Source organism: Mus musculus, chromosome 6, assembly GCF_000001635.26.
Source record: "Mus musculus strain C57BL/6J chromosome 6, GRCm38.p6 C57BL/6J".
NCBI classification, from domain to species: domain Eukaryota; kingdom Metazoa; phylum Chordata; class Mammalia; order Rodentia; family Muridae; genus Mus; species Mus musculus.
Window position 1 is genome coordinate 96,830,955 of NC_000072.6, and position 24,052 is coordinate 96,855,006.

The window sequence follows — 24,052 nt, forward strand, 5'->3', positions numbered from 1 at the left end:
CTTATGCTCCTGACAGCAGAGGACACACAGGACATCAAGAATCTATCCAACCCTTACTGATATCCACTGGGTTCTCAATACCCCTTTTCTAAGATGCAAATCCTGGAGACAAAATAATGACCTACATTAGTCATATCCCCAAGTTAGATCTAAAGTAACCCAATTTCATATTTATGTTTAAAGGAACATTTGCAAGCTCATGTCAGGAACACAAAATCTTAAGGTACCAAATAAATAATCACAAGATCTTATATGTCATCAACAGAGTGATATTTTACTTAGTCATATGAGAATAACTATTCCAGTAGACACCCAGTCAGCCAAGTTCAAACCAAAGTTTAACCTATAAACAGGTAGCACCCATTCCCACTTCTTCTGCAAGAAAATCAAATAATTGATAGCACTGTAGACAACATAATAGAACCTATGTTTCTTTGTAATTGCAAAAGGACAGACAGTTGGCGCAGCAAGTATACTGTCAACATTTCTTAATACATACAATCAATCCCACATTACAGATGTGTGTACATGAATAACATCATTTCAAACCTGGGCCAGTGTCTCTTTGTTTCTTATGTTTCTGCATGGCAGTGTCTGTGAAATCACTGAAATTGGAGGCAAGATGACTGAGGTTTTACTTAACATTTAAAGAAGTAAGAAACCGAACAAACGGGTACAGAAGGGACTCTGTTAGGCTTGCGTCAACTGTCATGTGAATAGTTAGCATTTAAAGACTTCTTCTCGGAGATAATAAAAATATTCCCATAAAGTAGATCTAAGAAATCACCCTTCCTCTAAACAGAGACTGTCCTCTGTCTTAAATGATTCTCCTATCTCATTAACCCCAAGCCATAAAAGTCCCAACAGGTACATGATCTTTTGTGAATATGCCATGAGAAAGCTTTGGTTGTAAACCTCTGGTGCTACTCTGCTTTCCATAGAACTCAGCCACCAGTGTACCAGGATTACAAAGCTTCTGCTACATCTCTGCTAACGTAGGAATGGAACTAAGAAGATAAACATGTCAAATTATCAAAAGTAAAAAATACAAATGTGCACATAGTAACCCAATGAGTCCTTCCATTCTCCAAGGTTCATAAAGTTAATTTCTTGCACCAGATAATTCAAATTCTTTAATCTAGAACACACGTATATGAGCCAAATCTTCTGTCACTTAGACTGCTTTCATGCCTTCTGTATAATGGCTAAGGGACACATTTAAAAGAGGATCGGCCTGGGTCCTTTTGTACTTCTGTCCATGTTCCTTGGGAAAAGGAGAACAAGAAGATCCAGGTTCTCCCAGCGCTGCTCCATCCACATTAGCACCTCCGATGTCCTCTCCAGCATTTCTTGTGCTAGGCAGGCTCCTTTTGAGATCCAGGTAACACCTCAGTTGAGTGGCCACCTAAGCTGTAGTTCAGTGTGATGAGATCACAAAGCAGACAAACGGGAACAGCCACGTAAATGCCACCTTCCACACTGCACATATTTTGGCTATGAACTTCTGAGCAAGTTCCAAGGTGAGTGAGTTCTCACTAGTCTGGTAATCCACACAGCACAGCTCTGCGTCCCGATGCCCCTCGGGGTCAAAACACTTTTGTGTCTGCTACCGGGTCACCTAAAACAAATTGAAACTAAGTGAGCAGTTGACCTTATGCCACCAAAGAGAACCAGAGAAGCCTGTCCTGTCCAGATCATTTGTATCTGGTTTATCAGTTGGAACCTGTGTCTATAACCAACCTCACAAAGTCAACTCTTCACACCCAACTCAGCTTTTTCATGCCTTACTATCAGTGGGCAAAGAAAAAGCATTCAAAGGCTTCTATGATGGGGAATTCTGTTTCCCTGCTTTTTTATTTTCCAAGGTTATAAAAATGTCATGAGATTAAGTACACCCACTGCCCATGAATCCATGCATGTTAAATAAGCATGCTTTGTTAATGGCCCTGAATAGTTTTTCAAATGAATGCTGATTAAAATCACTGCATGTCAAAATCAGAATTTAACCTTCATTACATTTTTTAAATGCAGGTAACCTGTTTTTAAAAGCAAAAATTGTTCAACAGAAATGATCAGTTAAATGGAAGTATATAATCATTAGGAAAGGTATTGTGCTTCTCATTTTTAAACACATGGGTTCATTATTTAAGACCTGAGAAAAGTTTGCAAGTGACATAGTCAACACATCGGCTCAGAGGGAGAGTAGCATAATGCTTTAACATATTTATACGGCACAAATATTTTCAGAATAAGTTGTATAATTTGATAACACAGTCATCATGCCTGCACCTAAAAGACCTTTTACTCTACAGCAAAAACTGGGAGGCTTTCTTTGCAAAGAATTAAGTATAGGACAGATTCTGAGCTTTGTGTGCAGGGCAGTGGCTATATTCAACTGTCACTCACAGTTACAGACATAGATTACAGGTAGACTTACAGGCATTGATCAGTTGGAATTGTCCAACAAAGTACTGGTGGGTATTGAATAGGGATTTTATATAATTCTAAAGTGTTATGAAATAATATTTTGCAACATTTTTCCAACTACTTACAAACACGGGGCTTGTTCATTTTTTCTTTTCTTTTCCTTTTCTTTTTATTTTACTTTTTAAAGACAGTGTTTCACTTTGTAGCCCTGGCTCTCTTCAAACTCCCTATGTAGACCAGGTTGGCCTTAAAATCAAAGAGATCCTCCTGTCTCTGCCTATTGGATCCTAAGATTAAAGGTATGGGCCATCACATCTAGCCAATTGCATCTCCCCTCTTAATTCACAGGTAATATAAAAGTAAGCAAAGACCTGGGTTTAAGTCACAGTTCATTAGCTCAAGGGGAGTCACCTGGGGAGGAAGCATGACAACCACACTAGCACATGTGAAGTGGGGGCGCTTGAGTAAAGAACCCCGGGGACAGAAGTATGGAGGGCTGCTATAGTACATAGGACTGTCCACAAGGGATAGACAGAAATGGCACTTGAGGACAGTGGGGGTCCTTCTGAAGGAAGAACACACAAAGAGGGAGATGCATGAAGGCACCAGGCCACTGTAAGCACCTGGCCTTCCTTTGACGAGATCAGAAGAGCATGGCCAGACCATTGACTTACCAGGCATACTTTGATCCAAGCAATAAAAGGGGAAATGCTAGAACTTAAGACAAAGGATGAGGATGTGATATGAAAAATCAAGACAATCCCAAGGTCCTTCCCAAGAGCAAATGGAGAATGTGTTCAGTTGTGATTGGAGGTAAAGTTAAAGGTACCTGTCTTCTTTAGTTGTGAAGAAAATAGGTGAACTGCATTCTTTAATGCCTATCACACAGCACTTGGGAAATGATAGGATTAAAGCTATACAACTACCAGGCCCAGAAAGCAAAGGGGTGAATTTGGGTCGTGGTTGTTGGCTATTATATTTGTCACTTCTGGGTGTTTTCTACCTTCTCCTTATAAGCTAAAAGCATGTGCAGGCAAATATCAGCCTAAACCTGAAATATAATTTTCAAATGTTTCTTACTTGAAGGGGCTCAATTGGGTCAAGTATTTTCTGATTCATTTTCTTCTTTTATCATTATTATACTTGCTATATACAGAATTTAATTACTAATCTGAATTTCAATGGATGTGAAGTTACTAACATGCTAATACAAGCTTCATTTCCATGTATCAACTATATACCTTGAGCATCTAAAGCCTTGATTATAGGGGTCGAGGAACACATGACTTCAGAGTGAGAGAGACATCTCCCTCGATCTTCAGGTAGCCTCTTAGAAGTTGTCTTAGGGTTTCTATTACTGTGATAAAACACCATGGCCAAAAGCAACTTGTAGAGAAAAAGTTTTCTTTTAAACTTCCAGGTAATAGTCCATAACTGAGGGAATCCAGGACAAGGAACTTAAGCATGGCAAGAACTAAAACAGAAGTCTTACAGGAGTGCTACTTACTGGCTTGTCCCTTGTGGCTTGTTCAACCTGCTTTCTTACAGCACCCAGGACCACTAACCCAGAGGTGGTACCGTCCACATCCTTAATCAAGAAAAATGCACTACAGACTTGTCGAGAGGAAAATATGGTGGCACTTTTTCAGTTGAGGTTCCCTCTTCCAAATGACTCTGGCTTGTGTCAAGATGACAAAAGCAAGTAGCACACAACAGGTGGAAGGAACAACAGAGTGGGGACATGCCACCTACATGGACTCTAAGAGAAGCCCACTCACAATGCTTACACTCTGAGCTTCACAGTAGCTTCCAAGTGGGAACCCGATTATAATATCCTGACAGGGAAGAAGTCAGACATTGAGTTCACCTTAGCAGCAGCACGAGGACATAAGTCATGAACGATGACAACTCTGAGAGGGCAGGTAATCTAGTGGTTCATTACTTCTGCCTTTTCATCATAATCAACTCAGGGAAAATGTTACTCATGTTTATTTTATGTATATAAGTGTTTTGCCCACACATATGAACATATACTGTGTGAATGTCTTTGGCCTGTAGAGGGCACTGGGTTTGCTGAACACGGAATTACAGGTGGTTGTGAGCCACTAGGTGTGGGTGCTGGGAACCAAAGCAGATCCTCTGCAAGAGCAACAAGTGTCCTTAACTGCTGAGCCGTATCTGCAGCTCAAGGAAAATGGCTTCAGTTTTCCTATTGTTCTGTAATTTGTTTGAGAACTTTCTACACAAACACAATGTCTACATTATCCCCCCCATACTCCTCCCATCCCCGTAATTCATGGTCTCTTTAATATTGTTACGTGTATATATAAATGTGTACAAATATTCTTTATCACACACAAACACACACACACATATATACATATATACATATATACAAGTATACAAACACACACACAAATATATATATATATATATATATATATATATATATATATATATACATACACACACATTTTAAGTACTAAACAATATGTTGCCCTATGGCCTTATCAAACAAACATCTTTCTGCTTCTTCTCTCTCTTCCTGTATCACCCTCCCCTGTTCTGTTAAAGTCCTACCCATCTCCATTTTCCCATCACCCCCTTCACAGCACCCATTTCCTCCTGCTCTGCTCTCTAGAGCTCCTCCTTCTACTCTTCCGCTGGGGTCCTCTCTGCCTCCCTACCTCCCTGGCTTCTTCAGAAACATCAGGTTATATACTTAAATCTAACTGGATCTGGTCACCTCATTCAGTATAGGTTAAAGTTCCATCTATTTACCTTCAAATTTCATAATTTTATTTTTCTTATAAGCTGAATAAAATTCAAGTGTGTACAAATACCACATTGTCCAGCAGCTGAAGGGTGTTTATGTTGATTTCATTCCCTAGCTGCTGTAAATATGAAGTGAATGTGGCTGAACAAAAAATCTTAGTAGTAGAGTATTGAGACCTTTTGATATTTATCAAAAAATGGTATCACTAGATCATAGGTAGATTTACTTTCAAGTTTTAAAGCATTTTTTACACTGATTTCCAGAGTAGCTAGACCGTTTTCCAAGCCTAACAATGAATGAGCATTCCTCTTTCCCACAACCTTGCCAGTATTTGTTCCCAAATATTTCCTTAATAATCTTAGCCATCCTGGCTGAGGGAGACAAGCTCTGAGAGAAGGTTGGAATTTGCATTAGTCTCTAACTGGGGAGTATTTTGAAAGCCTGGGTATCCCTCTGTCGGTTTTGTTTCTTCTTCTGAGAACTCTGTTCAGATCCATAGCCTGTGTTGTTAATCAGGTCATTTGCACTCTCGAGTCTTTGTTTTCAGAGTTCTTTGCCTAGTCTGGCTATTAATCCTCTTCTCAGATGTATAGCTAGCAAATGTGCTAATTCTGTGAGGTTTCCTACTTATTCAAATATTTCCTCAGCTGTAGAGAAGCAATGTCATTTTATGAGGTCCCATTTGTCAATTGTTGGCCTTAATTTCCAAATAAGTGGAGTTTTGTTCAAAAAGTTCTTATATCTGGTAGAGTACTACCTATGTTTTCTTCTGATTTCAGCATTTAAGACTTCATATTGAACTTTCACCCATTTGGAATAGATTTTTGTACAGGGTGATTGCTATCAGTCCAGCTTTATCCTTGTATATGTGGACATTCAATTGCCCCAACACCATATTTTGGTCAGCTTTCATTGGCTATAATTTTGTGGTTTGGGCCTTCTATTTTGTTCCACTGATCTAAATGTCCGTTTTTGTGTTGATACCATACAGTTTTCACCAGCATAGCTCTGTAAGATGGCTCCAAATGTGGTATGGCAGACCCTCCAGCATTGTTCCTTTTGCTCAGGATTGATTGGCTGTCTGGGGTCCTTTGTGTTTCCATGTGAATGCTGAGATTTTTTTTTCTATTTCTGTTAAGAATATCTTTGGGATTATTGTTGGAATTATATTGGATCTATAAGCTGTTTTGGTAAGGTGTCCATTATCACAATATTAATCCTTTCAGTCTATGAGATTGGAGGTCTTTTTGTCTTATAGTCTTGCTCAATCTCTATCTGCAGATATTTAAACGTTTTCATTGTACACGTCTAACCTCCTTGATTAGGTTTATTTCTACATGTTTGAAGCTACCATTAGTAGGAGTGTGCCCATAATTATTTTTCCTAAAGCATTTCTCAGTGGAGAGAAAAGTCTACTGACTTTTGTAAGCTAATTTTGTACCCTTTCAATTTGCTGAAATTGTTGATATGTCTAAAAGTTTACTGTGGAACTTTTGAAATCTCATATGTCTAATGAATGCAGATAAGGATAATTTGACTTTTGAGTTTTCTATTTGTGTCCCTTTAATTTTCTTCTCTTAACTTATTGCTGTAGCCAGTGCTTCAAGTGTTATATTGGCAGGAAGAGTGGAGATAGTGGCTGCCATGTCTCATTCCTAGACTTAGTGGGATTGCTTCTTGGTTTTCTCCATTTAGAATGATTTGGCTGTGGATTTGTTATATTTTATTTAGCATTTACTACTCTGCACATTCCCTTCAGTCCTACTCCCTCCAGGACTTTTATCATGTAGACATGCTGGATTTTATCAGTGGCCTTTTCTGCTTCTATTGATAGGATTACGTGACTATTATCTTTAAGTCCGTTTATATGATTTATTAGTTATTAATTTACATATGCTAAACCATACCTGCAGCTCCTATAAAGCCAACTTGATCCTAGAGGATGATCTTTTGATGAAAGATCATCCTCTAGGATATATATATATATATATATATATATATATATATATATATATTGTGTGTGTGTGTGTGTGTGTGTGCGCACGCGTGTGCATGTATGCTAATGGTCTTTTGATTGTGTTTATCTTTTCAAAGAACCAGCTCTTAGATTTGTTGATTAATTATATAGTTTTCTTTGATTCTATTTAATTGATTTCTGTTCTAAGTTTTATTATTTCTTGCCAGGTACTAGACCTGGTTTGTTCTTGTTTTTTATACTCTTGAGTTGTACCTTTAAGTCATTTATTTGTGTCGTTTCTAACTTTTTAATGAATGTACTTAAATATAATGTAGGCCCATTTTCTTCTTAGGACTACTGTTAATGTTTCCCATAGGCTTTATTGTATTATGTTGTCATTTTCATTTATTTCCAAGATTTTTTTTCTTTATGTCTTGATTTTTGACCCATTAATCATTCAGTAATGTGTTAATATATATGAGTTCATATAGTTTCTATAGATTATTTTGTGATTTTAAGCATTACTAAACTATGGTCACATAGCATACATGGAATTATTTATCTCAGTTCTTTGTACTTGCAGAAATTTGTTTCATTTCTCAGTATGTGGTATGTATTAGAGAAATTCCCATGGGTGAATGTATATTCATTGGCATTTGGGTAGAAGATCCGATATATATTTCTTTTTTTTTTTTTTCCATTTTTTACTAGGTATTTAACTCATTTACATTTCCAATGCTATACCAAAAGTCCCCCATATCCACCCACCCCCACTCCCCTGCCCACCCACTCCCCCTTTTTGGCCCTGGTATTCCCCTGTACTGGGGCATATAAAGTTTGCAAGTCCAATGGGCCTCTCTTTCCAGTGATGGCCGACTAGGCCATCTTTTGATATATATGCAGCTAGAGTCAAGAGCTCCGGGGTACTGGTTAGCTCATAATGTTGTTCCACCTATAGGGTTGCAGATCCCTTTAGCTCCTTGGCTACTTTCTCTAGCTCCTCCATTGGGAGCCCTATGATCCATCCATTAGCTGACTGTGAGCATCCACTTCTGTGTTTGCTGGGCCCCGGCATAGTCTCACAAGAGACAGCTACATCTGCGTCCTTTCAATAAAATCTTGCTAGTGTATGCAATGGTGTCAGCCCGATATATATTTCTTAAGTCTATTAAATGTATAATATTACCTAATTTCAATGTATCTCTGTTTATTTTTGTCCAAACGGCCTGTCTCCTGGAGAGGAGGAAATTGAAATCACCTATTACTACTGAATTGGACTTAGCTTGTGTCTTGAAGTCTAATAGTATGTTTTCTATTAAATTGAGTGTGCCAGTTTAGTGTGTTTATGCTTAGGGTTGTAATGTCTTCTGGGTTAATTGTCTCTTGATTAGAATGAAGTCTCCTCCCTTATCTTTTCTGAGAAGTTTTAGTTTCAAGGCTGGTTTGTCTGTATTAGAGTAGCAATTCCTGCTTGCTTTCTAGTACCATCTGCTTGGAATACTTTTTTTTTCTTATCATTTCACTCTAAGATGGTATTTATCCTTGAAGCAAAACAATATTTTTCAAAGCCTGTGTTCAAAGTCCAGCCCTAGAGTTAATATACCAAATAACCTGAAGGTGGGGCCTAGAACTGTGGTTTTAACAAGTCCCTTGGTGAATAGTCTGTAGTCATGAAACTATGAGATAATTATGACAGTGACCCACAGTGGTACCCAAGAGACAGAGAAAAGGCTCACTAAGGAGCCATTTGAGGAAGGTACTAGCTAGCACTAGGTCAAATGAGACACTGACAGAAAGGAAGTTTCTGCGACCAACAAACACTGCTGTCTCTATTGTTTTATAAATTTCTGCATATTTTATATGATTAAAATTTTATTTTTATTCCTGATCTTACCAATGCCAGTTTCACAGGATACTAGCATGATCATTATATAGCCTGAAGTCTCTTGACATTTAAACAAATATGCACTGAGACACTTCCCTTCTTGGCTCATCTCTATTTATGTCCCCAATGAAACCCTAGAAATGTTTAGACACTTAATAGAAACTATGAGGTAACAACCAAGCCCAAGAGAGCAGGCCTGGAGAGGCTGAGGACAGAGAAGACTCCAGATAAGAGCTTTCAATCTCAACCAATGTAAAACCAGAGCTACGGCTATGGAAGGAGCTCAATTGCCAAGCATGTGTGGGTCGCTTAACTCACTGCCCAATTTTGTGGGGTAGAAGAAAATAACAAAGTGAATTTCAAGAATCAAGTAGGGAAATTACAGAAAGCTCCTGAGAAAATGCATCACTCTTTAAAACAGCATCTAGGTCTAGGAATGGTTGTCTGTGGGGACTACCCCATCCCTTCCTTGTAGGATACTTATCTGTCTTTGGTTTTGACTCATAGATACCTGTAGCATCATAGAACAATCCAAAAATATCTTCACATATTGTCCAGTGTCCACAGAGGGCAAGAAAGGAAAACAGCCCCACACACACAATAAAAATGTTCCTTTAGAGCAGTTTTTCCTCAAGCCTAAATACCACAGACTTTCTCAAAATCAGTGCTATTTTCTTCAATTGACAAAGTATTAAAATGCCCTACCATGTCCTTGTGTTGATGCTACAGTCACTGGGTCGTTTTAAGAAACCATAGCACTGATGGTTGGAAACAGAGAAGCGTCAACCAAAAGTTTGGCAGACTGTTAGAAAAAGGAGAAGTGGAGCATGTGAGAACAGCAAAACTTCTTTTCCTACAGGAAGTGGGTCCTGCCTGTTCCTTCTCTGAAGAAGCCAGAAAGCACAGGGAGAGAATGAACGGGATGTCAATTCTTTCTATCTGGGGCTGGTGACTAAGTAAGTATTTGTCCTTCTCTCCTGCTTTCATCTCTGAGACAGAGCTCATATCTCAAACTGACTGTTAACTCTTTATGAATTTGCATTTAAATGGGAGATAACCCTAGCATAGATGGCTTACTACCCAAGACCTGACATTCTCAGCTCTCTGTTCCCATGCTGCTATGTACAGATTCTTTAAGGAAAATGGAAACTGTTTTGTTGTATAGTTAATACCTCCTTCAGGGAGGCTACTGCTTGGCTTTTACTGGGGGATATCTGCCCGCCCCCCTTTACCCCAGTGATAGAAGGTCAGTACCATTTCAAGCAAAATATACAGCTTCTAGAACGGCAGGCTCAGCATGGGCTCCCGTAATGAACTTCTGTGTGTATACAAGCCATAACAGACATAAAATGTTTTATGCAGTTCAAGGCCTGCTGACTTGGATTAATAAAGGAAACGATGCTTTCTACCTTCCAGATTATTCCCAATTGGCATATCACTGGGAGAAAGAAAAAAAAAAGCAACCCAAGTATTACGGTGGCTTGGGGAACTGTATTACGTTTCTACATCTTTCCAGGAGATAAATGAAATGTCACTACCATTGAGAATTTAGCTAGAGCAAACTCATATTCCCAGTACACAAAGGCAAAACACCCCTAAAGGTTTGCATCCTGCTAATGGTCTCACTAACTGCACACGTAAAGTGAGAGAGAGAGAGCCACTTTACCAAGTGAACTACTTACACATGTTCTTTTTCCAGAATTCACTTGGCTTCCACTCAATCTTGTTTTACATTTATATCTAAAAATCAATACAAATTTAATCTTCTAAAAATGTTATCTCTTAGTCTACAAGAAATACAATGAAAGTTTATTTTAATCACTGATAGATGGAAGATTATTTTTTTAACCTCATAGGAGACTTCAATATTTTTTATTTAGAAGATACTTATGGGAACATCTGAAAGGAGTCAGAAGTAAGAAACAGAATTTGCTTAGCAAGTACAATGGCTTTAGGTGATTGGAAGTTTACTGGGAATGGCCCACTGGGAATGGTGGGGTGTGGGAGAACTAATTCCACAGACTTTCTCTAACCTGGATGTAAAAAGAAAGTTGTAAGCTGGTATTTTTAGAGGATTGCCTCCAGGATCTCCCACAGATATCTAAATCTGTATATGCTAAAAACTTACCTAGATTGGTATACTACTTGCATATAGTGTATGCAGACTTTTTTTTTACTTTAAGTTATCTCTAGATTGCTTATAACAACTATAACACAAATGCAACAAAAATTATTTTAAATGTATGAGATTTTTGTCTGCATGCATGTCTGAGCATAGACTGCTCATATACTGCCCATGAGTATGGTGTCCAGGGATGCCAGAAGAGGCACTGGATCCCCTGGGAATGGAGTTAACCTGGTTGTAAGCCACCATGTGGGTGCTGAGAACTGAATCCAAGTCCTTTACAAAAGCAGCGAGTGAGTGTTCTTAACTGCTAAGCCATGTCTCAAAGAAATGGGTCTTTATATTGTATTATTTAGGGAATAATGACAAAACAAAACAAACAAAAACCTGTGCATGTTTAGTTGAGATGCAGTTGCCATTTAATATTTTAGCCTGTGACTGGTGGAATCCGCACAAATCCTGTCAATTCAGAAGTTACTGCCATCACAACATCAATAGCAAAGACAAGCTATATTCTAATGGGAAATGAAGTTGAATAGACATCATTGCAGCCCATCTAACTTCAGTGGTGTTTAAGAAATAGCTATGAAGACATGGCTGGATCTTGGCCTACAAACATAAGCAAACACAGACAAATTCCTAACCTCACAGATCCTACAATAGACAGGGAGCGATAGGTAGGAAAATGGGTAGTAGAGAAATACAACTATCATGGAAAATGCAAGCCTAGCAGACACTCAGAGACACCAGACACAGATGCAACCAGGATGCATTCCTGGAAGAAGAATAGCTGGCTAGAAAAGAAGGGAAGGAAGTACATCATATAAGAGGGAAGAGGTACCTTGAAAGCAGTGTGACAGAACCCAACAGGAGGTCAGGGGCTTTGGAGAGGAAAGAAGGGCTATCTTGCAGGGTTGTCTATGGAGGGCCAGCACAGTGACTGAAGCTGCCCAAAGGTGTTAGGGTGTCCTGCTTTAGAGGAAGAACATCTCACAGATACTGATGCAGCCATTGTATGGCATCTCTGCTGGAAGGAAGCCAGTAGTCATGTGGATGTGATGGAGGGTTGAATGGGAGCTGGCAAGGCAGTCATGAAAGGATTTGGTAGTAAAAACTTTGAAGATCTAACTAGTTGAATAGACACAAAGAGTCAGCGAAGTTTGCTTTCTCACAGAAGAACTGAATAGCTAGTATTTTCCATCAGGCAAAAAGAAATTCAGAATGGGAACCACCAGGGAGAAGCTGGGGGAGACTTGAGTGAAAATCTCAACCAGCCAGTCTCCAAACTCTATAGCAGAGTAAATCACCTGGAGGTGGACTCTTGCTTTGATACACTGCTCTGTCGACTCTGAAACCTTTTCCTTAAATTGTGCTTGTGGAGGAGCAGAAGTGAATTCAGTGGCCCTGTCTAAAATCACCCACCAAATCACTGCCCTGACACACACAGGGGCGCTGGCAAATGCACTTTCCTGAAAGACTAAAGGCACGGTGTTGCACAGCCCTGACTGGTTTATCAACATAAAACAGTGTTGTTCTCAGGCCGGTGAGATCCAGTCACAAAAGGAGCCCCCCAGAGTTAACCTGGACTGCGGTTGTGAATTACAGCTGCCTGTTGGGCATACTTGCCTTGGTGGTTTTGACTTTATTGCCACTGCTACAGGACCAACCCGAAGAGTCTGGAAGCACTTTACAGTCCTCTCCTTCCAAGCAAGGATTCATGTGGCACCACCACTTCTCAATCACAATGGCAGCTGGAAAACAAAGGTTACATTGAGTTTGAGACATGCTTTCTTCTTCCACCTGTGGGTGGCAAAGCTGAAAACAGATTAGCAGACTGACACAAACTTGGCTCACTGGAAGGATTGCATAAGTGTATTTAAAGGATCCAGTTTGGGGTTGGGAGCAAGGGGAGGAAGACTCAGCTGTCAAGAATATTAGCTGCTCTTCCAGAGGTCCTGAGTTCAATTTACAGAAATCGTATGGTAGCTCACAACCATGTATAATGGGGTCTGATGCCCTCTTCTGGCATGCAGGTGTAATTGCAGATAGAGCACTCAACATTATATGTATGTGTGTGTGTGTTATATATATACACACACACACACATACATACTCTGGAAATGCATTTTTGGAGTTGTTGGCTGTCAGATTTTAATAGAGTTGATAAGAGCCAATGCTTTATGGGGTCCCTGCCCTGATTTGAGTCTCAACATGTTGCTTTCTCTGTTGTTTTAAAGACCTTGGGCTTTCTGATTTCTCTTAGCATCAGTTTCTCCAAAGAGGCAGAGATAAAAACACTTGCCCAGGGACACAAAAGGATGCAGTAGGTTCAGGAGAAGAAACTTTGGACCAGGCTTTTGTTCCAGGAAATGCTAGATACTGGGATGCCCATCCTCTTGGGCTGCAAGCTCCAGAGGCAAATGCTGATGTTGCAGTGTTAGTCTTGGCTCTGAACAAAGAGCATCTACACTAAAAGTTAAACCAACCTTTTTGTGTGTTGATATTTCTGTAGGCTATTGCAGTGGATAGCTGAATGGTGAGGCACAGATTGTCACATAGTGAAAGCCATCTGAAGGTCACAGGACTCTGCCTTGCCTCATAGCCCACATGTGATTATTCTGGAATGTATGGTGACCTGTGAGTCACTATACCCCAGTTCTCACCATCCCTGAACACACAGATGTCTGTTGATAAAACTGTGTCATGTTCATGAAACAAAAACGTAGCACAGTAGATCTCTGGAACTAAACACAGACAGAAGAATCTCCATTATATGGGATGGTTAGTCCCACAAGTTCGGAGTCGCTGGAATATAGGGGCGAATTCAGCCTATGAGTTGGTACAGAACTCAGCTGGGACTGGGGTGGTAGTGAGTCAAGAAAAACTGGCCCTGTTTTCCCACTGTAATAATGATACTTACATAGGAAACATCCCCAAGTAGGTGCTGCAATCCCACCCTTTGGATAATAAATCATTGTATTCCATGTTTTCTGAGCTGCAGAAATGTATGGCCCATAGATTTCTTTTGTGTTTTAAAATGAGGACTTCAATAGATTGCATCAGGGTAAACATGACAATTTGCTATGTGTGCACAATGTGTGGTGGTTTCCAGAATCAAGTAAGTTAACTCATCTGTAGTCACTCATCACTTACTGTTAGATTCCTGAAACCTGTGCACCTTGTAACTGAAGACCTGCACCCTTTGACGACAGCACCATCCTACAAGCCATCCAGCTCTAGAAACCACATTTCTTCTCTGGACTACCAGGAATTGTATATTTTGAAAACCCTGTATACATGAGATCATGGGGTCCTTCAACCTTTGATTCCTAGTTTATTGCATTAGTATAACATAAAGCCCTCCTGTTTCGTGCATATTTTCAGACACCAGGATCTCTTTGTATGAACAAATATAGGTCTAGCTCATATTCTCTTTCTCTCTCCGTCAGTGAAATTACTGGGTTATTCCCAGGTCCCACCTACTTCAGTGAAAATGGTGGAGTGGGGGTGGGGTGCAAATGCCTTAGAGATACTCATCTCAAAGATAGGAATATGGCTCACAACATGGGCTTATCATATGCAACACTCCAGGCTGGATCCACAGCACCATGCACAAAGGAAGGGCCAATTTGATGTCCTGTGGATTATACCTACGAGGAGGATTACTGTATATGTAACATACTTTCTGAGCAGCTTCAGTATTGCTTTTCATGATGCCTGTACCAATTCACGTTCCTGTCAACAATACATGAGAGTTCCCCTTGACTACATCTCCACATCCCCTTGTGATTTGGATAATAGCCATTCTAATAAGTGTGAATTATTGCAGTGAGGTAGAACACTGCTTCCAATATCTGTTTGATAACTGTCTTCTCTGAGAAAAGCAGCTATTCCATATTTTTGTTTGTTTTTAATGGGGTTTTGGTTTGAGGATACTGTGGGGCAAGTGGACAACCCATGTCACCAGACAGAAGAACTGGTAAAGCTGCATAAGCTCAAACCTCATGAATCATGAATCTCAGAATTGAGAATGGTAGAAGTGCCCCAACTCCCTGCCCATCTCTACTTGCTCACCTCTGTAACCATGACACCCGACTGAGAGGACCACGACAATCAGTCCTGTAGGGGAAACACCTGGAGTCCTCTGTGCAAACAGAGCATCACTAACATCTCAAACTGAGCCAATATAAAAACATCTACCCCTAAATCCCGCGCTACTCCTCAATGTTTATAAAGTCCCTGTCCACAGGGAATAAAGTACACCGAGGATCACCTGAGAGTGTTTGTTTTACTGAGCTGTAACCACTGGGGAAGAGTTCTTTGTCCCAAAGCTTCATCACTGGACCTGAGACCCACCCGGCTGGTCAGGCTCATGCCACAGCCACAGCCCACCGCCTTCTTGCCACTGTTGCCTGTGCCATTGGCACTGCCGTCCACATGACCCAGAATCCTGACTGCCTGCCCTGCTCCGGCCTTGAGAACCTCACCAATTCCCTTCCTGAGACCCATGGAACCGATTTGTCCCAGTTCCACAAAGGACAACAGGATACTAAGTTCTTCAAGCTCCCTATGTATCATATCTGAACCCCTTACAGAAATCTGGTTTGTAGGGCTGGAGAGATGGCTCTGTGGTTAAACGGTGTATTCTTTCAGAGGTCTGTTCTTCACTTCTCATTATCCATTACCAATGTACTAGCTGTAACTCCACTTGCAAGAGATTGATGCCTGTTTCTAGCCTCTATGGGCACTTATACACACACACGCACACGCACACGCACACGCACACGCACACACACACACACACACACAGAGAGAAAGCAAGAGGGGAAGGGGGGAGATTGGGGGTGGTTCTTGACAAAAAGAAATGCAGTCTGCAAATAAGTTCTCACACTCTCTGGGCTGCCCTTTCCTTCCGTTCACTGTTGCCGCTGCAGAGCTTTTGGTTAGCAGCACATTCACTGGTTTGGATTTGCTTTGCTGCCTGTGTTTTGGTGTCATAACTAAAACTCCAGCGCCTGTGTCAAGTTTTTGTTTCCTGAATTCATTTCTCAGTTTTGTAGTTCCTGGCGTCACAGCACTCTGTGGTGCATTCTGATTTATCCTCGTGTGTGGTGTGAGGCAGTCTCTGATTTATCCTCATGTGTGGTGTGAGGCAGTCTCTGATTTATCCTTGTGTATGGTGTGAAGTGATTTATCCTTGTGTGTGGTGTGAAGTGATTTATCCTTGTGTGTGGTGTGAGGCAGTCTTTGGCTTTGCAGAGCTCCACTTTTTCCAGTACCACTACTGAGGCGTTGACCTAGTCTTCAGTGAATATCCCCAGTGCCTTGATCACACCACCGTAAATTTGGTGCTGGGCTGTCTATCTTGTTCCAGTGTTCTGTGTGTCTACTTTTTTGGCACACCTATACTGATCTGTGATGGCTATGGCTCTGAAATGTCCATGGATCAGGAAGTGTGACATCTCTAGTCTTTCCTTCTTGCCATAACTCTTGATTTATTTGAGTTCTTTGTGACTTCACATAAATTCTAGGAATTTTTTTTTTCCATTTCTGTGAAAATGCCACTTGGGTTTTTGACAGGGATCTGCAGGTCATTATGGACATTTGGCAATCCTATTCACTTCTATGCTGTATGATTCCCTTCTGTAATATCAGATAGCTTTTAGTATGCTGATCTTTTCTCTTATTGGTTAAATTTTTTCCTAAGCATTTTATCCCTGTCAAACTATCATAAATGGGATCTTTTCAAAATTAATTCTTTGTAACTACACAAAAATGCAAGTCCCTTTTTTCCAGTTCATTTTTTAAATTTCATTTTAAAATTCAGGTTAATTTTACTGAATTCAACCTTTTTTCAGACTCCTCCAAAGAAGTAAAGCAGAAAGACTGCCACATACACATTTTGTGAAGCCAGAATTAGCCTCCTTCCAACTAGCCAGAAGTCTACAAGAAAATAAAACTGCAGGCCAAAATATTTCGTATTGCAGAATGAATGCAAACCCCTTAGAAATATTTAACAGGATATTGCAGGAGTAGACAGCTCGATCAGGTGGGAGTTGCCTCTCAAGTGCAAATATGATTAAATATTAATCAGTGTGATCTACTACATTCTGAAAATAAATAATACAAATCATATGATCACCTTGGTGGGTCTATGAAAGCATTGCAAAAGTTCCACTCCCCTTTAACGATAATAACTGTCAACAAATTAGGTAAAAAAGGAATGTATCACCATAGGAAGAAAGCAGTAAATACAAAGCCACAGCCTGTGTTGTAATTCAGAGTAAAAAGCTGGATGCCTCTTAAAAGAACAAGAAAAGGGTGCCCCACTTTAGCCCCTTCTAATAGACACAGCAAAGGGGCATAAGAAAGCAAGAAAGGGCATCCAAGACAGATGGGGAGCAGTTAGACTGTCCCTACAGATAAAATGGCGTTATATAGAGAAAACAGGACAGACTCTCTCAATGTTATGAAAAAAAAAAGCCATCAATGGCAAGTAAACAAAAATACAAAGTCCATGTGCCATTGATGCTGAGGGAAACTTTTCCCACTTAGTGCCAGGCTCCTGCTAATTGCTTATCCTATCTTATCTCATATACAGTTTCCTCTAAAACTTAAGTTAATATTTTTTCTCCTAGCTTGAAAACTCTGAGGTCCAGAGATACAAAGAGACTAGGGCAACATACAGTCTAACATCAGAGGCCATATGATGACCCTTAAATATATACCTCTTCCTTTACATTAGAGATGTCCACTAGAAAGAAATCCTTGTCTAAAAACAGCAAAATAATAAGACAAAAAAGTCATTGTATCAAAAACCCAACGGGGCCACCAGCTATGCATTGTGATGAGAACAGGGGAGAATTTCACAACTTGCTGAAAGGGTCATGTCTTCTTTTCCTGATGTAACCACTGTTCCTGGGCTATCAGCTGATGGCCCCAATCAACACCAATAGCACTTGAGTCAAGTAGATTTGTGATCTAGGTTAACCATTCCCTATTTAAATCAGTATGTGCCAAGGCAGAGGATGGTATATTACTGCATGAGTTATTTATTGTGTCAGAGAGACTCTGCTGAACTGGGGTAGATGGATATTAAGCTCAAGAAAGTTATTTTTTCAGCTCTAAATATCATAATGATCTCACCCTGCAACTGCAGGGAACTTTTGTCATTTCAAAGCACTTTTACCCACTGTTCCTCTTCTGATTGTCCCCAATGCTGTCAAGACACAGCAAAAGGCAGATGGAAATAGAAATAAGAACTAGTTTTCTAAGTTGGCCAATTAAGGTTGAAGGTACCAGACTTACAACTGTGTTGCACTGACTCTACATAGCAGTCTTCCAGAATGTACAATATATTTATCGTTTTAATTGTGACAGTTTTGTGGGATGGATGAAATTATTTGATACACATATAATCAAACACAGAAGGTTAATGATTCCATCTCTTTACATATTTTAAAGGTTTTCATGGGTCTCCACCGGATCCTCTGAGTAATTATTAGCATGGTATTTTTATGGGATTCCTGACAGTGAGAACAAGTGGGTCACTGACTCTTGTGCCTGCTCTTGAGACTCTTTCCCTCCTGTTGGGTTGCCATATCCAACTTCAACATGATAGTCTTTTGCTTCATTTATTTTACTTAATTATGTCATGGTTGGCAGTTATCTCTCTCTTTCTTTTTAAAGATTTATTTTATGTATGTGAGTACACTGTTGCTGTCTTCAGACTTACCAGAAGAGGGCATCATATCCTATTACAGATGATTGTGAGCCACCATGTGGTTGCTGAGAATTGAACTCAGGACCTCTGGAAGAGCACTCAGTGCTCTTAACTACTGAGCCATATCTACAAGCTGGCAATTATCTCTTAAAAGCCTGTTCTTTTCTTTTTTTTATTGGATATTTTCTTTTTTGTTTTGTTTTGTTTTATTTTTTTCAAGACAGGGTTTTTCTGTGTAGTCCTGGCTGTCCTGGAACTCACTTTGTAGACCAGGCTGGCCTCGAACTCAGAAATTCGCCTGCCTCTGCCTCCCAAGTGCTGGGATTAAAGGCTTACGCCACCACACCAGGCAGATATTTTCTTTATTTACATTTCAAATGTTATCCCCTTTCCCGGTTCCTCCCCCTCCCCCAAAACTTCCTGTATCATCCCCCTTCCTGTGTTTCTATGACAGTGTTCCCCCACCCACTCACCCACTCCTGCCTCAAATTCTCCTACACTGGGGCATCAAGCCTTCACAGGACCAACAGACTCTCCTCCCATTAATGCCCTACAAGACCATCCTCTGCCACATATGTGGCCAGCACCATGGCTGGTGGTTTAGTCTCTGGGACTGGGGAGTCTGGTTGGTTGATATTATTGTTCTTCCTATGGGATTGCAAACCTCTTCAGCTCCTTCAATCCTTTCTCTAACTCCTCCATTGGGGACCCCATGCTTTGTCCAATGGTTGGCTACAAGCATCCACCCCTGTATTTGTCAGGCACTGGCAGAGCCTCTCAGGAGATAGCTATATCAGGCTCCTGTCAACAAGCTCTTATTGGTATCCACAATAGTGTCTGGGTTTGGGGACTATATATGGGATAGATCCCCAGGTGGGGCAGTTTCTGGATGGCCTTTCCTTTAGTCTCTGCTCCACACTTTGCATCTGTAACTCCTTCCATGGGTATTTTGTTCCCCTTCTAAGAAAGACCAAAGTATCCACGCTTTGGTTTTCCTTCTTCTTGAGCTTCATGAGTCTGTGAATTATATCTTGGATATTCCAAGCATTTCGGCTAATATCCACTTATCATACCATGCATACCATGCGTGTTCTTTTGTGATTGGGTTTCCTCACTCAGAATATTTTCTAGTTCCATTCATTTGCCTAATGAACAATTTCATAAATTCATTGTTTTTAATAGCTGAGTAAATGTACCACATTTTCTGTATCCATTCCTCTGTTGAGGGACATCTGGGTTCTTTCCAGATTCTTGCTACTATATATAAGGCTGTTATGAACACAGTGGAGCATGTGTCATGTTATATGTTGGAGAATCTTTTGGGCATATGCCTAGGAGTGATATAGCTGGGTCCTCAGGTAGTACTATGTCCAATTTTCTGAGGAACCCCAGACTGCTTTCCAGAGTGGTTGTATCAGTTTGCAATCCCACCAACAACAGAGGAGTGTTCCTCTTTCTCCACATCCTCGACAGCAGCTGCTGTCACCTGAGTTTTTGATCTTAGCCATTCTGACTGGTGTGAAGTGAAATCTCATGGTTGCTTTGATTTGCATTTCTCTGATGACTAAGGATGTTGAACTTTTCTTTTTTTAATGAGAGACAAAGAGTGTGGATCTGGAGGGGAAGGGAGGGAGGGAGAAACTCAGAAGACCTGAGGGAGAGAGGGCAAGCTATAATCAGAATATATGAGAAAAGAATATTTTCAATAAAAGGAAAGATGAAGATAAAAGGTTTTAACATAGTATTTCAATGAATGAGTACTACAGCAATCAAACCAAGGTCCTTCACGCTCTATGCTTCTGTCATTACTCAGGTATGAAGACTTCAGACTCTTCTCCTATGGTAAATAGTAATTCATAGTAGGAAGAACCGGGTAGGCATGATGTCTCATCCAGTAAACGTACTTTCTCCGTGAGTCAGGCAACTTGAAGTCAATCCCTGGAACTCACGATGGAAGGAAAAATAATAGATTCTTTAAAATTGTCCTCTGGACAGGAGCCTAGCATATCTGTTACAAGAGAGGCTTTGCCCAGCAGCTGATTTTCTTTCTTTCTTTTTTTTTTCCATGCTATACCCAGGAGTAGGATATGTGGATCAAAAGGGAGACTTATTTCTGCTATTTTCGGAACTTGAATACTGTTTTCTAGAGTAACTGTATTCATTCATATTCCACCACATCACAAGTTTTGGAGGTTTTTTCTCTATATCATTACCAGCTTGACTTTCTAAATTTTTGGATGGTATACATTCTAGCTGGGATGCAATAGTATCTCCTTACAGTTCTGGTTTGCATTTTTTCCCAATAGCTAAAGATGCTAAGCATTTTTTTCATGTATTTATTAGTCTCTTGTATTCTTCATTGAGTATTTTGTACATTCAGATCATTTCATCATGTTTTAATTTCACTGATGCTTCTTAGGGGCCAATTTTTGGAGTTGGTTCTCTCTCCCTCAGCCCCCTTTATATGGGTTCTGAGGATTGAACTGAGGTTGTCAGAGTTATGTGGCAAGCCTCTTCATACACAGAGCCATCCCATTGGTCCTGTGAGGTTTTCTTTTCTTTTTTCTTTTTTGTTTTGTTTTGTTGGGTTTTGTAATAGTTTCTTTTTACTAAAAAAGTTACATTTAAATACTCTGCACATATACATTTAGTACATTCTTCTATTCTACAAATATACTTAGATATACAAAGATTTAGATCAAAGAAAATATAATACCAGGTTCTTATAAATTTTTTTAACCAGTTTTCCTTTGTTTGCTTAAAAAGTGATTCTTGATAGAATAACAAGCTGCTCAGGAATTTTGAATTGCTGCATTTACAAAAACAAAAACCCTGTTAATACCTAACAGGAGAACACAGTAAGGGGGCCCTGGTGATAGATTATCCCGATGGAGTTTCTCTGTGAAAGACGGAGCAGCAAATGTTCTAGAAGCAAGGAGAGAGCGGGGAGACAGAACCGAAAGTACAGTGGCGGCTTTGAGTGTCTCTCTGTGCTGAGGATTGCCTGTGAACCTCACAGCAGAGGTGAGAACTGAAGGAGGTTGGACCTCACAGGGCGACGAGCACTGAGAAAGCAGAGCTTCTAGAACAGCTGGAGCCCAGCTCTGAGCTGAAGCAAAGGCCCAGAAGTTAGATTCTATTAAAACAACTGTCAATGGCATCTGCCCACTCTCCTGGGCCATTTCTCCACAGGAGAGTGCCTTGTGGGAGGTATGTCCGCCCCTCCTGCTACTGAACATCACAATCTACTCTAAATGAGAAGATGCCCTGTTGCATCTATTTTTAAAACAAAATTCTTTTCAAAGCTTTATGCCTTCCTGGTTTAGGAAAACACATAATACCCTCATCTTCAAGTTGTAATTAATTGCCGGTTTGGCACAGAAAGGAAAAAAAAAAAAAAAAATCAAGACAGTGGCGCCCCCTGTTTGTTGATGGCAGTTAGTGCATCGTACAATATTTTCTAGGTCTAAGTTTCAAGTGACTAATTAGCCGTTTCGCTCTGGTGCAAAAAACAGCTGACTTCTCAAGAGTTGGTCTTTCATTTGCGGTCTTAGTTCATGTGTGCTTGCAGAGTTAAAACAAACAGAAAAGCCTTGCCCTTGAAATAATGTTTTATTTATTCTTAAAGAATTTTATACCAAGTATTTTAATCATGTTCCTCTACTTTCGCCCAGATCCCCCCATCCATCCTGACACATTCAACTTCAAAGTCTCTCTTTCCCCTTTAAAAAACCATCATGTCCAAGTTGTGTTGACAAACTACTCCAGGGTGTAAATTATATATATAAATTATATATATATATATATATGTATATATATATATATATATATACACACACACACATATGTGTGTGTGCATGTATATGTATGTGTGTGTATAAATTATATATATATATGTATATATATGTGTGTATATATATGTGTGTATATATATGTGTATATATATGTATATATGTGTGTATGTGTATAAATTATATATATATGTATATATATGTGTGTATATACATATATGTGTATATATGTATATATATATGTGTGTGTATATATGTATATATATGTGTGTGCATATATATATATATATATATATATATATATATATATATATACCAGGGTGCAGTAAATATATCAGGAGTCAAACCATTGACGTCTACCCCCTACTCAGTAAGCAACTGCTAATACCTCCAGCTAGGGGTCAAACTCTATGCCCACCTCCATTCCTCCATGTTGGGATTTTATCTGGCTTGAGTTTGTGTAGCTCTTGCTTATGTTGTCTCTGTGAGTAGACATGTGCAACTATGCCTGGAAAATGTTTTTCCTTGAATTCATCCACCACTTCTGGCTCCTCAAACCTGTCTAGCACCTCTTCCACGGATCCCTGAGCATTGGAGGACTGTGACATAGGCATCCAATTGAGGACTGAGTGCCAGAAGTGAGTACCCAAAGTCTCCTATTCTCCTCATGTGAACCAATTGTCGGCCCCTGTGCTAGCCACCATCTACTGTAAGGAGCAGCTTCTCTGGTAAGTGTTCAGCGATGCCCAGATCTATGAGTATATCAATAAGTCATTATCACTATGTTCATTTAGCAGAATAACAGTAGTAGGGTTTCCCCTAGGGTCAATGATCTTTATAGCCACTGGTTCTTAGCCTCCTTGACAGTGTCAGTTATAGATCCCACCTCATGGAACAGGTTTTTAAATTCAGTCAAGAAGTGATCATTCTCATGACATTCCTGCCACTGCTGCACTGGTGGGCACATCTTGCCAAGCAAATTATTCTCATAGCTTGTGAGGTCCATGCCTGGGTGGAGCGCTGACTACTTTCTCCTCAGGCAGCACGCATAGCACCTTCCAGCATTATGTTCAATAAGCAGTGGGGATGAAGCGTCTAATGGAGCACCAGCCAGATTTCTCCATGTGCTAGGATTCTAGTGTAAAGCGTCTTTAACAACAAGGTCTTGCTGTCAAGTTCTTCTGTGTAAACAATGGCAGTGACAATAGACTGCAATGCTCTCTATAACCTCAAAGTATGAATGAGGAGATCTTGAAACATCTTCCTAGAATATACCTCCTTGATACTCTGCACTGAGATTATAACATGTTAAAATCTGTGCTTGCTGCTGCTGTTTCAACACACTCAGTGTTCTTTGCAAGGGACGCT

General features: G+C 40.0%; 1 protein-coding gene across 3 annotated transcripts in view; it reads right to left on the reverse strand.

Annotated features, from left to right (window-relative positions):
* Positions 1-251: 251 nt before the first annotated feature.
* Positions 252-24,052, reverse strand: part of Tafa4 (TAFA chemokine like family member 4) — a 229,206-nt gene continuing 205,405 nt past the window's right edge. For 2 of the 3 annotated variants that reach the window (XM_017321648.2, XM_030255465.1), the window contains 2 exons: positions 12,797-12,921; positions 252-1,618 (listed from right to left, as the gene is read on the reverse strand). In XM_017321648.2, coding sequence (XP_017177137.1) covers positions 1,607-1,618; positions 12,797-12,921 — 137 coding nt within the window. In that variant the 3' untranslated portion in view covers positions 252-1,606. The remainder of the gene's footprint in view (positions 1,619-12,796; positions 12,922-24,052) is intronic. The other variant, NM_177233.5, reaches the window with a different exon arrangement.